Source organism: Doryrhamphus excisus, linkage group LG13 (genome assembly GCF_037039965.1).
Source record: "Doryrhamphus excisus strain RoL-2023G ecotype Guam linkage group LG13, RoL_Dexc_Guam_v1.1, whole genome shotgun sequence".
NCBI lineage: Eukaryota > Metazoa > Chordata > Actinopteri > Syngnathiformes > Syngnathidae > Doryrhamphus > Doryrhamphus excisus.
In genome coordinates this window covers 18611112-18625411 of record NC_136369.1, presented here as the reverse complement: position 1 = coordinate 18625411, position 14300 = coordinate 18611112, and the positions used below count along the sequence as shown (strand labels likewise).

At 44.0% G+C, this 14300-nt stretch overlaps 1 protein-coding gene and 1 long non-coding RNA gene across 7 annotated transcripts in view; both read right to left on the bottom strand.

Annotated features, from left to right (window-relative positions):
- chd9 (chromodomain helicase DNA binding protein 9) overlaps positions 1-14300 on the bottom strand; it is a 98053-nt gene that overhangs the window by 79282 nt on the left and 4471 nt on the right. For 5 of the 6 annotated variants that reach the window (XM_078795571.1, XM_058089449.2, XM_058089450.2 and 2 more), the window contains exon 2: positions 8767-10415. In XM_078795571.1, the coding sequence (XP_078651697.1) occupies positions 8767-10311 (1545 nt within the window). In that variant the 5' untranslated portion in view covers positions 10312-10415. Of the gene's footprint in view, positions 1-564; positions 630-8766; positions 10416-14300 lie in introns of those variants that run through there. The other variant, XM_058089456.2, reaches the window with a different exon arrangement.
- Positions 6188-8017, bottom strand: LOC144901588 (uncharacterized). The gene is made up of 2 exons (XR_013629643.1): positions 7128-8017; positions 6188-6509 (listed from the first exon to the last, which is right to left on the bottom strand). It is a non-coding gene; the product is annotated as an uncharacterized LOC144901588 (long non-coding RNA).

Sequence of the window (14300 nt, the reverse complement as noted above, 5' to 3'; positions counted from 1 at the left end):
TTACAAATCAGTAACCAGACATCACTTGGTTGATGAGGAGCTATTTGTATTATAATAATAATAATTAAAAAAAATATATTTGCACTTGTTTTCTGTAAGTTTGATGTATGGAGTTGTTGACGTTTACCCTTCAGTCCAGCAGACCACCACTAGATGACCATTATATATATCATACACACAAGGGCAAAGAGGTCATTCTTACAGTTGGACTACTTTTATCTGTTTAAGCAAAAAAAAAAACTTGAGGATCACCTCGATGGGTTTTTTTCCTAAGATTCCTCTTTAGATGCCAGACAGACTGTGGTCGCCGAACCACAATAGGTTGTCCACAAAACTACGGGTCAAACCAAGTTCAGTTCCACAGTTGCCTCGCGTCACTACGCTCTCGCATTCCAGCCTCGTACAAATTCACCATTCTTTTTTTTACACAGACATTCTCTCTCTCTTGCTCTCTCACCACAAAATACTTGTCGTTTACTTCCTGGAGAAGAAAACACGGAGAGAAGAAGAAAAAAAAAAAAAAAAAAAGGACAGGACTAGAAGAGAAACTTAAAAGATTCGGACCTACGGTGCTGCTACGGTTGAGGCCGTCTTCCCACATGCTCGGCACACTCTCACTCAAGTACAGCTACCCCCCCTCAGCCCGCCCTCTTCTTTTGAAGCTCCTCCCCCTTTTGGTTCCTCCCCTTCCGCCCAACCGCCTGACATCCTGTTTACCTCTGACCCCCCCTCCCTCCCCGTTCTCAGCCTTCCTTATCTGTCAGGCCTCCCAGTAGAGGAGCTGATGAGCCGAGTGCAAACGGGGCAGACTACTTGACACGGCGAGGGCGGGAGGCAGGATGAAAAGGGGGGGGGGGGGTGTGGGAGGTGGGGGGCAACTGAGACAGCCTATCAGCATGTTGGCTATCAAAGCAGCAGGTTTCCATGGTGTGTGTGTGTGTGTGTGTGTGTGTGTGTTTGTGGCTGTGTGAAATATGCGCATGTTGTGTGGCTCATGTGGGTGGGGGTTGGGGGCCCGGCGTTGGGTGTCGTGTTTCAGGGCCCGATGACAGCTCTGATCGCTCGTTTGAGAGAGACTTATATAAACCTCAGGAAGGTCGTCGGCAGTAGGCGGCGAAGCGAGCGTGACGCAGGTGGAAGACGACCCCGCTCGTGAGCGCACACTCGGCCTCAGCGCAGGGGTGAGTGGCGGCACTTAGACGGATAATAAATGGCCATCAGGAAAAGCGGGAGTGCGTGTGGCGTACCCGTACAGCGTCACTGCATCCATCAGTACTTCCTGTACCGGTCAGTTAACCCTTAAGTGGAATATATTCAAATCCACTGAGGGCCGCATACAAAAAAAAAAAATCTAATTTGCATAATTTTTTTTTGTCTTAAAAAGGTCGACTTTGCATTTTAGAATCTTTAGAGTCAAAATTGGGTTCATGAAACAGATTTTAACTTTACAATTTAGAAAAGTACAACGAAAAATCTAAAAAAAAAACATATTGCAATAAACTAATATAATTTCTATACAATACACTCTTCTGCACTCTGTGTGTATGCTAGCGGACCCGCCTCCACCCACCGAAACAAAGAGACTGTATGACCGACAAAAGGGCTTGCTCTGTTCATGCCATTGTTCTATGGAACAAAGGTGGAATAAAGCCTCTTTCTGGCTACTGAATTATTTTATTATTATTTGTATTATTATTATTATTATTTTTCATTCATTCATTTTCTACCGCTTTTTCCTCACGAGGGTCACGGGGGGTGCTGGAGCCTATCCCAGCTGTCTTCAGGCAAGAGGGGTGGTACACCCTGGACTGGTGGCCAGCCAATCACAGGGCACATATAGACAAACAACCATTCACACTCACATTCATACCTATGGACAATTTGGAGTCGCTAATTAACCTAGCATGTTTTTGGAATGTGGGAGGAAACCGGAGTACCAAGGGAAAACCCACGCATGCACGGGGAGAACATGCAAACTCCACACAGAGATGGCCGAGGGTGGGATTGAACCCTGGTCTCCTAGCTGTGAGGTCTGCACGCTAACCACTCGACCGATGTGCAGCCCAATATTATTATTATTATTATTATTTTTCATTCATTCATTTTCTACCGCTTTTTCCTCACGAGGGTCGCGGGGGTGTTGGAGCCTATCCCAGCTGTCTTCAGGCAAGAGGCGTGGTACACCCTGGACTGGTGGCCAGCCAATCACAGGGCACATCTAGACAAACAACCATTCACACTCACATTCATACCTATGGACAATTTGGAGTCGCTAATTAACCTAGCATGTTTTTGGAATGTGGGAAGAAACCGGAGTACTCGGAGAAAACCCACGCATGCACGGGGAGAACATGTAAACTCCACACAGAGATGGCCGAGGGTGGAATTGAACCCTGGTCTCCTAGCTGTGAGGTCTGGGCGCTAACCACTTGACCACCATGCAGTCCAATATTATTATTATTATTTTGTTAGTCTGTTTGGGCTCACCCCATTCACACGGTTGTTCTATGGAACAAACCATAGTACAACCCTGCCCGTTTGGAAGCAGAAGACAAGGTAAATAAAACATGCATGAATGCGGCAATGTATTGAGGCCGGCAAAATTACCCAGTTTTCATTTTATTACATTTGTTATAATTTTTTTGTCATGTTTTAACTTAGCGAGATCTTGCGACAACGCTAGCAATCACTAAGAACCAATTAATTCTCCAGCGGCCATTAATGGCCCTCCTCCTCCAATTGAAAGCCAAAGTGTACCGAACTTGATCAGAGCACTCAGCGTCGCCAAACATTAGGTGTTAAGTGGGGTCAAGGGCCCAGTTTGAATTCACCCTTAGGAATATGACTCAAGAATGTTTGGCTATGCAACTGTCCAAACAATTTTTTTTTACAATAGTCCTAGTAGGATCTTTGTATATAGTAGAACCTTGGTTAGAGTACGCCTCAGTTAGCATCTTTTTCGGTGTTCTCAGTTAGCACACATATACATAATGTATGCATTCTCATGCAAAAAATTTTGTTAAAATTAGCCCAATTATTATGTTTTCTAGGCTGCACGGTGGTCGTGTGGTTAGCGCGCATATTTATTTATTTATTACAATATGTCTTCTGAAGGGACAGTATGATTGGAAATAAAACCTTGATTGTGCTTTAGAGTAGTCAGTGTACAGCTTGTAGAGAAGTTTCGTACCTACTGAAAATAAGTCAGGGCTGCACGAGTGCTTCCGATACATTCATTACGACATTGTGACATCGACTTTACGGTGGTCACTTCTTTGGAGCAGCGACTTAGTTCCAGAGTTCGAGTGGTTAGCGCCCAGACCTCACAGCTAGGAGACCAGAGTTCAATTCCACCCTCGGCCATCTCTGTGTGGAGTTTGCATGTTCTTCCCGTGCATGTTTTCTCCGGGTACTCCGGTTTCCTCCCACATTCCAAAAACATGCTAGGTTAATTAGCGACTGAAAATGAATGAATTATGTTTTTAGCTCCTGAAAAAAGAACACACTACATTTGTCCAGTACACTGAATTTCCAATGCATAAAATCTCCATATCAGGTTATGTACTGATTTCAAAATAATTGTATGTCATTCATTTCAAGGTGCACCTGATCAGGTAGAAATAGCCGATTGCAGACCACGCCGATTCACACGCAGGGTTACAGGAAATGTGCACATCAACATCCATACAGGAGTCAAAGACATTATTTTTACCCAATTGAACCTCTGAGTAAGTCCAGTCCTTTGGGACAATGACTCACGCTTGAACCCCAGGGGCTCATCACACCTGCGAGCTGATGGTGGCAGCATTCGGAGCTCCTAATTAGGTGCTTTCACTGCGGGGGAGTGGAGTAGAGAGAGACACAGAGAGAAAATGGGCCCCCTAACCCCCTGATGTCTCGGCTGTTCAGCAAACACACCACAGTCAGCAGGCTCTTCACAAATCAGTGCACATGTTTAGCACTGTCAGCCTGGAGGCATCAACGCGAGACCGGACAAAGGGTACAGTCAAAAGGGGTCTTGATAAGGACAAAGGCAAGGCAGCAATCGCCCATTTCTGTTTCAAAATGGGGGCTTTACTTGGACACACAGCTTGTAACTCAACTTGCAGTCTTCTTGCTTAATAAAAGAAATGAGAGGAAAACATGGTGGACATCTCCTGGTGTTCTGCCCTGATCTTAGTTTGTGTTCTGATCCCATCAGAAATGGCGCTTTCAGGTTAAAATGCAGCAAGTATAATATCCTTTTGGAATCTTTCCGAATGACCTTTCCGAAAGCAATGGTGTACATGGAAAGGAATATTCCAATCTAGTGTCTACATGCGCCGCTATAATCAACCAGAATAGTCAATGGGGCATGCCCAGTAAAACGTAAACATCAACATCATGTGATACTGACTTCTTCGAGTTTTTCTTTCACTTGTTGGAATAACTCCGTATTGCCAGTTTTTCGTTCGTCCAGTCTTGGAATTTAGTTTGTATCAAAAACAAACTTTCCGCAGCAGTCCAGTACCGATTGCTCGCCTCCATTTTTTTTTTTATATCAAAGAACGTCTGGAGCTAGTCGCAGACGCAATGGGAACGTCGCCTTGGTGTAATTTTCTGAGTACTTGGAAAAACGTGGTTAAAACACACCTCATTAGCCATGTTTACATGAGGAGTTTTTGTCTTTCCATATGGAATTTTTCCGAATGACCTTTCCGAAAGCAACGGTATACATGGAAAGGAATATTCCAATCTCTTGTCTACATGCGCCGCTATAATCAACCAGAATAGTCAATGGGGCATGCCCAGTAAAACAAACCCCAACATCACGTGATACCGACTTCTTCGAGTTTTTCTTTCACTTGTTGGAATAACTCCGTATATCCAGTTTTTCGTTCGTCCAGTCTTGGAATATAGTATGGATCAAAAACAAACTTTCCGCAGCAGTCCAGTACCGATTGTTCGCCTCCATTTTTAAAATCGAACAACGTCTGGATCTGCGTGTTACGTCATATCTCAGCATTCGCTGAAAGAACGTACCCGGGAACAGGAAAAGATCAAATTCAATCTTCAATTCAGGGTTTAGATTCTGTTCCACAGATGGCGCTAATGCGCACCAAAGCTGCTTGCCAACCGCCAATAAACAACAGAAGAAGAAAAACACCACGAAGAAGAACGCAGTCTGACAACTTTCCGATTGAGCGGGTACAAGATACCTCAATCGGATTGGGGAAAGGAATATTCCATATATATTCATTCGGATTGGCACTTTTCTTTCGGAATGAGGTTAGATTATTTCCGTTTGAGCAAATAACCCGAATGGAATTGGAATATTTGGGTCCATGTATACGTGGATGCTAATGCAAACATGATTACTACTATCAGTAATATAGAAGTATCTATAAAGTCTATACACAGTAGTTGCCATAGTTTCCCTACCAAATGGGGATGGGGGTCCTGCAACATGTGGTCAACACCAAAGGCACGTGGAGACCCCCCAGTCTCTACGCTATTAGCACACTTTGACACTCGCTCTAATTAAACGTTTGTGTTGCCGCCTTGGTGGTGTTTGTTTGGTCAGGTTGGAACATGGTAATCGCACTCGGGTGTGCACCAAATCAACTGGTTTCTCATCTCGGTTTGGTCTAAAACAAACAAACAAACTGAAGGAGAAAAAAAAAAAAAAAAAAACATCTCACTTCGCATTGCAGCGATGCGGACCGTAAGGGTTTTGACTGGTTGGATATATTATTACGTAAATTAATTCTTACAGGGCGTGCAGATAAATAATCAACAAGTGTCATGGTTGCTGACCGAGTTGACTCTCTGGGAAAAACGCCACGTGTAGTGTTCTCAGTAGGGAATTGAACATTAAACGCTGAACCCCAACAAAGACCTACCAAAGGTGTGACTGCGTAGAAGCATAATTCAGGCGATAAGGACATCCAGACGGATGCACACGGACAAGGAACCACAAGACTCACCAAACCATAGAAGAAGAAATGACACATGCGCATCATCAAGCGAATCATTATGGAGAATAAGATAACAGAATGTCGACAGGATTGAGTCATGCCAATCGAAATATTCAGATATTACGTTTGCGTGCCGTTAAAGCTCACTTCTGGTCATGTGATGGCAACAAGGTGGCCGTTGGTTTTTTCATGTTGACAAGCCTCCGTTTAAAAAAAAAAATAAAAATTAATTTCTGGGCGCCCAGAATGCCGTTTCCATGTGGATAGGAGGCTGAAACGTTAAAATATTTGTCCGTTTTGACGTGAAGATGTTTCGATATGAATGGTCCCTGGGAAAAATAAGAGTACCAAACCACAGATGCTACAGCACCATTATTCAAGCCACAGGTCCAAGTGACAATTCCTATTTTGTACCTGTATTGGAGTTTTTACCGTATTTTCTGGACTATAAGTCGCTCCGGAGTATAAGTCGCACAAGGCCAAAAATGCATAATTAGGTAGAAAAAAACATACATAAGTCGCTCTGGAGTATAAGTCGCAGGAACAGCCAACCTATGGAAAAAAGTGTGACTTCTAGTCCGCATAATACGGTATATATACCGTATTTTCTATTTTCTGGACTATAAGTCGCTCCAGAGTATAAGTCGCACAAGGCCAAAAATGCATAATTGGGTCGAAAAAAAACATACATAAGTCGCACCGGAGTATAAGTGGCATTTTTTGCGGGTAATTTATTTTCCAAACTACTTGACCAAAACAGACATTACGTCCTCTTGGAAGGCAAGTTCTAACAATAAAAGAATAGAGAACAGGCTGAATATGGTGTAAGATATGCTAACACAATGCTTATTCAGCTACACAAAAAATAAACATGAACAGAAAAGGTGTCCAGTGTTTATGTAACATAAACACTTTTTTCATTTATAAGTCGCTCTGGAGTATAAGTCGCAGGAACAGCCAACCTATGAAAAAAAATGCGACTTCTAGTCCGGATAATACGGTATATGTACCGTATTTTCTGGACTATAAGTCGCTCCGGAGTATAAAGTCGCACAAGGCAAAAAAATTGGTAGAAAAAAACATACAAGTATGTTACATTTAAGTATGTAACATAAACACTTTTTTTCATTTATAAGTCGCTCTGGAGTATAAGTCGCAGGAACAGCCAACCTATGAAAAAAAGTGTGACTTATAGTCCGGAAAATATGGCATATATATTGTATTTTCTGGACTATAAGTCGCTCCGGAGTAAAAGTCGCACAAGGCCAAAAATGCAAAATTAGTAGAAAAAAACATACATAAGTCGCACAGGAGTATAAGTGGCATTTTTTGCGGGTAATTTATTTTCCAAACTACTTGACCAAAACCGACATTACGTCCTCTTGGAAGGCAAGTTCTAACAATAAAAGAATAGAGAACAGGCTGAATAGGTGTAAGATATGCTAACACAATGCTTATTCAGCTACACAAAAAATAAACAGGAACACAAAACAGTTCTCGCTCTGGAGTATAAGTCGCAGGAACAGCCAACCTATGAAAAAAAATGCGACTTATAGTCTGGAAAATACGGTATTTATTATTTTAGGTAAGAGTGTATAGAAGTGACATATTCAACCATGTTTGTAGTTTGTGAAATTTATGCAGTTAAGAGTGGAGGCTGACGCGATCGCAGAAAGCTCAAACCTCACTCCCGATGATAAAACATGAGCATATCCATGCAAAAGAAAAACTAGTTCAATCGTATTACCTAGGTATGTTTTTAAAAGCCTGAAACAATCTAATTAAGGTGTTTACATGCCCTTTAAAAAAAAAAGCTGTTTTTAAGTGAATTCATGTAATAATTTGTTGTTTTCAAGCGCATGTAAAACGTGTGAACGCACATGACTGCGTCGCCGCCACTGTCAAACTTTGTCGGCTGCTTTAGCCTTTGGACGTGTGTCATCACTGAGTGTCTGTGCGGATGCTGCTAGGTAACGAGCCAACTAAAGATCCGGGATCTGCCTGGAGCCTGTTACAGCCAGCTGAGGCAAATCACCCAGCATCCGCCCCCCCTCCCCCACCCCCCCAACTCATTGCTCTCCGCTGCTGTCTCATTCCCTCCCTTCCTTTCCTAAGCTGTCCGTCTTTTTTTTTTTTTTTTTTTTTTTCCATGAGCTACTGCTCTCCACATCTCTTGGACCCCTTCCCCCTCCCTTGAGTGCTTTCCTTCAGCACACTCTAGTTTTTTTTTTTTTTTTTTTTCCTTCTTCCTCCTACTGCCGCCTGCCTCTCTCGCACATGCACACGCCGGACACTGTGGCAGCTACCACAACAGTGCGCAACCTCCCCCACACTCCAAAGCGAAGCACTGCGCGAGAGTGCTCCTGGCTTGCCCTGACCCACATCTTGATATAGCCCTAAGTATGCTTACAGCTAAGTCCTGAAGACACTCTGCTCTTAACCTAATCAGGCCTGACCTGCTGTCGGTGTGCAGGACAGACAGACAGATAGACAGACAGACAGACAGACGAGCCAAAAGTGTGGACAAGAACATCGGTGACATATTTCCAGTGCCTTGCTGCTCAATAAGACGTGCCGATTCCCGACAGGTTTTATCAAGCAAAGCTAGTTAAACATTACACGACGGGTTAGATTCAGTGCCACCAGAAATGGTCGCAGAGTTGAGATATGCTGCTGCAGCCATCTTTGATGGAGATTTAAAGGGCCAGATTCCACAGATTCAAACCTGAACCTTTTTGCACTTCGGACAAGAGGCGTGCTCACCAACTTGTTACACTAACGACAATTAAGTAATAAAAACGTATATTACCTCTTCCCTTTGTTCAACAGGTAGTGGTTTGCTGTGCTTGGGCCCCCATGCCTGGTTTGCATCCGCCCAGGAGGCGTTTGATTGATCCGGCTGGCTGAGGGCGGCCTCCAGCTGGGGCAGTAAGTCAGGCAGGAGGTCAGGCGGATCCAGGACCCCTCCCAAATCTCCATCCTGAGCCTCTGATGCCAGTAGGCTGTCTCCGAGAGACGGGTATCCGTTAGCGTTGACGGCCCCGCAGCTTTGCGGCTGCTCAGAGGGCAACTGGCGGGTCAGGCTCGGGTAGCAGCTCATGGATTCCCCAAAAATCTCAGACGACCTGTTGTTTCCTGGCGTTTCTCCAGAGCAGCGCAGAGCCCGGAAAGGACACTCCTCTGCCTGGCTCGCTGGCATTCTAGCATGCTGCTGGCCTCGAACTGACGCCGATGGAAACTGACATGCCGCCCCTGGGAGCTCGGGGAGAGCTGCGGCGAGGGGAGCGGCGGTGGCGGCGGGCCTCGTCGCCACCGAAGCCGACGACAAAGACGGCTGACCGAGACTGGGCATTTCTGGCTCTCCGGGGTAGGCAGGGTACTGAGCCGGTTGGTACGTGGCGGAAGAACTCACGGAGTACGCGGGCAGCGAGTGGACCATGGCCGACGCGTCCATGGGAACGTTATTGTCGGTCATTCCCGATCTGCAGAAGTCTTGAGCTCGCATCTGATAGCCGCACTGCTGCTGCTGCAAGCAAGACGCGGGGTCTCGAAGGGGGCCGTTTTGACCATCCGCATAGGTCTTACTCGGCAGAACCCCTGAATGAAACCGCGTTCCTCCTGCGGTCAGATGGTGTTGGACCTGCTGTGGACTCTGGTGGAGTTGCTGCTGCTGACTCCGAGGTTGACTCCCCTGGTGAAAGGAGAAGCCGTGATGGTGCCGTGGCTCCAGGGGGATGGCCTGGGTGTTAATTTGTTGGTGCGGGCGCTGGTTTAACAGCTGTTGCGGGTGACTTTGCTGTTGTTGCAGCTGCTGGCGCATTCGGTGATGCGTCGGTTGTTGTCTGACGTGTAGCTGCTGGTTGTGCAGTTGCTGCTGCTGCTGTTGACAAATCTGCTGTTGCGGCTGCTGGGACACCGGGTGGTACATGTTCCCGTTCTGGTCCTGGTTGCCCCACATTGCGGTGCTGCTGCTGAAAAATAACCCGTTGGATTGAGGGACTTGGGTGACGGTGGCGCTGTGGTACGGGCCCGGTTGCTCCACAATCATGCCACCGCCTCCGCTACCCGTACCCCCGAGACCAGGAAATGCCTGACCAACCGGATTCTGCACTTTGCTTCCAATGTAGTGACCCATCTGATTGTAAGACGGCATCGCTTGTTGAGTCGACGTGGAAGACGCCGGGAGAATCATGTCCTGGCTCTTCCCCGGGCCAAGAGGCTCTGGTACTTGGATGGGCTCAAAGTCGGTGCCGAGATTGAGCTCATCGGCAAATGACGGCGCCGAAGGGAAGCAGTCGACGTCCACCCCTTCCAGACCTCCACCAAAGAGGTTGGGGTCGTCAAAAAAATCCATTGCGATGCTCTGAAAAGTCGATGGAACCTCCTGAAGTGTGTGGATCCCGGTTGGTTCCGATGAACCACGGCGGCAACGGAGCTATGGCATCATATCAAATGTGCCTGGGGAGATAAAAAAAAAAACAGAGAGTTTGGTTAACAATATATTTGGACTTGGTCGGGAACCAAAGAGAGACCCCAGGCCGCCAACTGTCAAAGTAAAATGTTGTTAGCTAGTTTATTGTCGGTAAAATAGGCAAATATTGTGCCGGTTTTAGGGATGGGAAAACAGAGTTCACTAGCCACGTATACATGGACCCAAATATTCCAATTCCATTCGGGTTATTTGCTCAAACGTAAAGAATCGAACCTTTGTATACACCTCACTCCGAAAAAGAAAAGTGCCAATCCGAATGAATATATACTAGGATTCCCAGGGGTGGAATATTCCTTTCCCCAATCCGATTGAGATATCTTCAATCGGAAAGTTGTCAGACTGCGTTCTTCTTCGTAGTATTTTTCTTCTTCTGTTTTATTGGCGGTTGGCAAGCAGCTTTCATGTGCATTAGCGCCATCTTTGGAACAGAATCTAAACCCTTCTATACGCCATTCACAAGTCCACTTTTATTCAAAAAGAAAATATATATCTATATAAAACATGTGCCGAGCTTAATAATAAAATATTAGCAAGACTGAACTTTATTGTCAAACAATAATTTTCTTAGTCGATTAATTAGTCAATTAATCGAAGCTTGTTGTTTTGATTATTTGAGTAATCGGTTAGACCCTAGATCAGGGGTCTCAAACTGGGGCAAGGGTCTGGGCGAGGCTGGGCTGCATCAGGTTTTCCAAAAAAAAAAAAAAAAAAAAAAAAAAAAAAACGCATTTATTAAAAACAGAAAAATTAATAAACTTTGCTTTGGTTCCGATTTTCTACACGAAAAGCTCTGATAAAACATTCCACTGTTCTCAAATATCTTACTTTTTATTTTTCTACACAAAATAAGATGAAAAATAAATAAACAAATCAAGAATAAAGAAAATCAATCAATCGGTAATAAATAAATAAATATAATAATAATAATAAAAACGTAAGAAACCACATATAGTTGGTAGGTAGACAATTATTTTTTTCAGATTAAAATGAACAAAGCATTATTAGAGCACTGTAGACATGACAAAACACGACTATAGTCACATTTATACTCTTTTTATTTACAACATATTGCGCAACTGCAGGGTCTTGAGACACATGCTAACTCGCAAACTAGAGAGCTAGCGACCTAAACGGTAGCCTCCGAGTTATTTCCTTTAAACTTAAAAAGCCAAAAAATTACCACTTCCACACGGATAGGGAGGATAACTATTAACAGTTATTTAACCTTTAACATGAACATTAATCAAACGTAATAATTTTTCTGGGTACATGATACCATACGGCATCCATGTCAAACTTGCGCGGGCCGCACTAACATTAAACTTTCATATCAAGGCGGGGGCCTCAAACTAGTGTCCTGCGGGCAGCGTGTTTGAGACCCCTGCCCAAGATTAACCAAGTCAATATGAAACTTGTTGTAGATGATCGCTGTATAAAACAAATCACACACACCGATCATTCTCACCGTACACGACTAACTCAAAGTGACCCCCCCCCCCCACTACCAACCTCAATTCTTACCATCTGCTTCTGCTGTGAAAACATGCTGGAAGAACTTCATAATGGCCCACCCTGCTGGTTTGAAAAAGGGGCGCTACAAAGCCACGTAATAGCTAGGTCAGAAACCCAACGCTGTCAATTATCTATCAGCAGGCCTTTCATGTGTGCAGCAAAGCAGCTGCTGCCGCGAGCCAACTGCCAGCCACCGGCAGCAGGTGCCTTTTCCTGCTACAACCCCCCCCCCCACCCAGTCTTTCTTTTTCCAATCCAACCAACCCTCCCCGAGCTCGACAACCGACGGAGCTGCCGGGTCAGGAAGCGAAAGAGGAGGCGTTAGACAGCTGATAGAATTTCAACAGCGCAGAGACGCAGGAAAGACGAGGTTTCTTAGAAGGCGTGGACTCGTCTGACGTCGCCGCTGCAGGAAGAAGGAGCGTTTATTTGGGAAAACCCAAACAGCACCTGCCTTCATGACTTGTTTTGAAACCCTGAAATTCTACCATTGGTTAGAATTCCGAGCAACTCTTGCAATCCAGATGCAATTTTTCAGCCGTTCATCAAATGCGAGGAAAGGCGGACTTCTTTTGACGGCCAGTCAAAGCCAACGGAGGAAGCGCCGCACTATGAATGAACACACATTATGCTCGGAATATTGTACGGTCATATCACCTCGTAATTTGGTACGTGACAAAAATAAAACTTCAACTGCAAAAATTCAACTATACTAGGAAAGCAGGAAGTGAACAAATGTAACTATATATATATATATCACTATATTGACAGTTACTATAGTACCCATTATGTCATTGGATGGCCATATCACCTCCTACTTTGGTACGTGACAAAAATAAAATAAAAAAAATACTTAAACTATATTAGGAAAGCAGGAAGTGAACAAACTATATATATATATATATATCACTATATTGACAGTTACTATGGTACCCATTATGTTATTGTATGGTCATATCACCATGTACTTTAAAACTTAATTTTAATTAAAAATTAAAAATTAAAAATTAAAAATTAAAAATTAAAAATTAAAAATTAAAAATTAAAAATTAAAAATTAAAAATTAAAAATTAAAAATTAAAAATTAAAAATTAAATAAACTTAAACTATATGAGGAAAGCAGGAAGTGAACAAATGTAACAGTTACTGATTGTAAAAGTACCATTGTAAAAAGGGTAGGATTTAATAAGCTTTTTTTCTTCCTCTCACTCTTCACGGAAGATAGGTCTGGCTTCACTACACATCTTAAAGTAAAGCCCAAAACTCTGCCAACTAGTCAGCTACAGAAATGGGAACTATAAGTTTAGACAAGAGGCTGAAAGAATAAAATACTTTGCCGTTTTGATCTTAAAAACATTTCCGTGTGGATAGTCTCTAAAAGCGGTCTAAATTCCAGTGTCATGGCTAGATTTTGGACACACCATCATGGTACCCCAGGTAGCACCATAATTTCTCAGACAAATTATTGTCAATAATTGATATTGACCACATTTGAGTCAATTTTTTCATCACTTAATTTATATGATGGCTGCACGGAGGTTGAGTGGTTAGCATGCAGACGTCACAGCTAGGAGACCCGAGTTCAATCCCAACCTCAGCCATGTCTGTGTGGAGTTTGAATGTTCTCCCCGTGCATGCGTGGATTTTCTCCGGGTACTCCGGTTTCCTCCGACATTCCAAAAACATGCTAGGTTAATTAGCGACTCCAAATTGTCCATAGGTATGAATGTGAGTGTGAATGGTTGTTTGACTTTATGTGCCCTGTGATTGGATGGCCACCAGTCCAGGGTGTACCCCGCCTCTCGCTCAAAGACAGCTGGGATAGGCTCCAGCACCCCCCTGCGACCTTTGTGAGGATAAGCGGTAGAATTTTAAATAAATTAAATCATCATAATAATGAAAAACAAGAGTATTTACAAAAAAAAAAAACGTTTTCTTTCTGTACACGTGCTAAATGACTTTGAAGGTTTTTGAGTAAACAATCCATTTGGGAAGTCATTAGAATGGAAGCAAGCTAAAAACAACTTTACCTGCTTACTGACTTGCCTTAAATCAACATAATCCTGAGCCTCCTAACCTTTTTACGCCCCCCGCCCCTGTCCCTGCCCCTCGCCCCCCTCCCCACACATCTTCCTACTTAACCCCAAGGCTCTAACCTTCACGTGGTGTCGACTTCCAGCTGTTTCCTGAACAATCGTGACGACACATGCCCAACAATATCAACACGCGGCTTCACCCTCTCCTCCCTTCTTAACCTTCTCAAGGACCCATTTGTTGGCGAAAACTCAACACTTTCGACACCAAAACATGACGATTGACATGTTTTGCCAAGCGTGTTT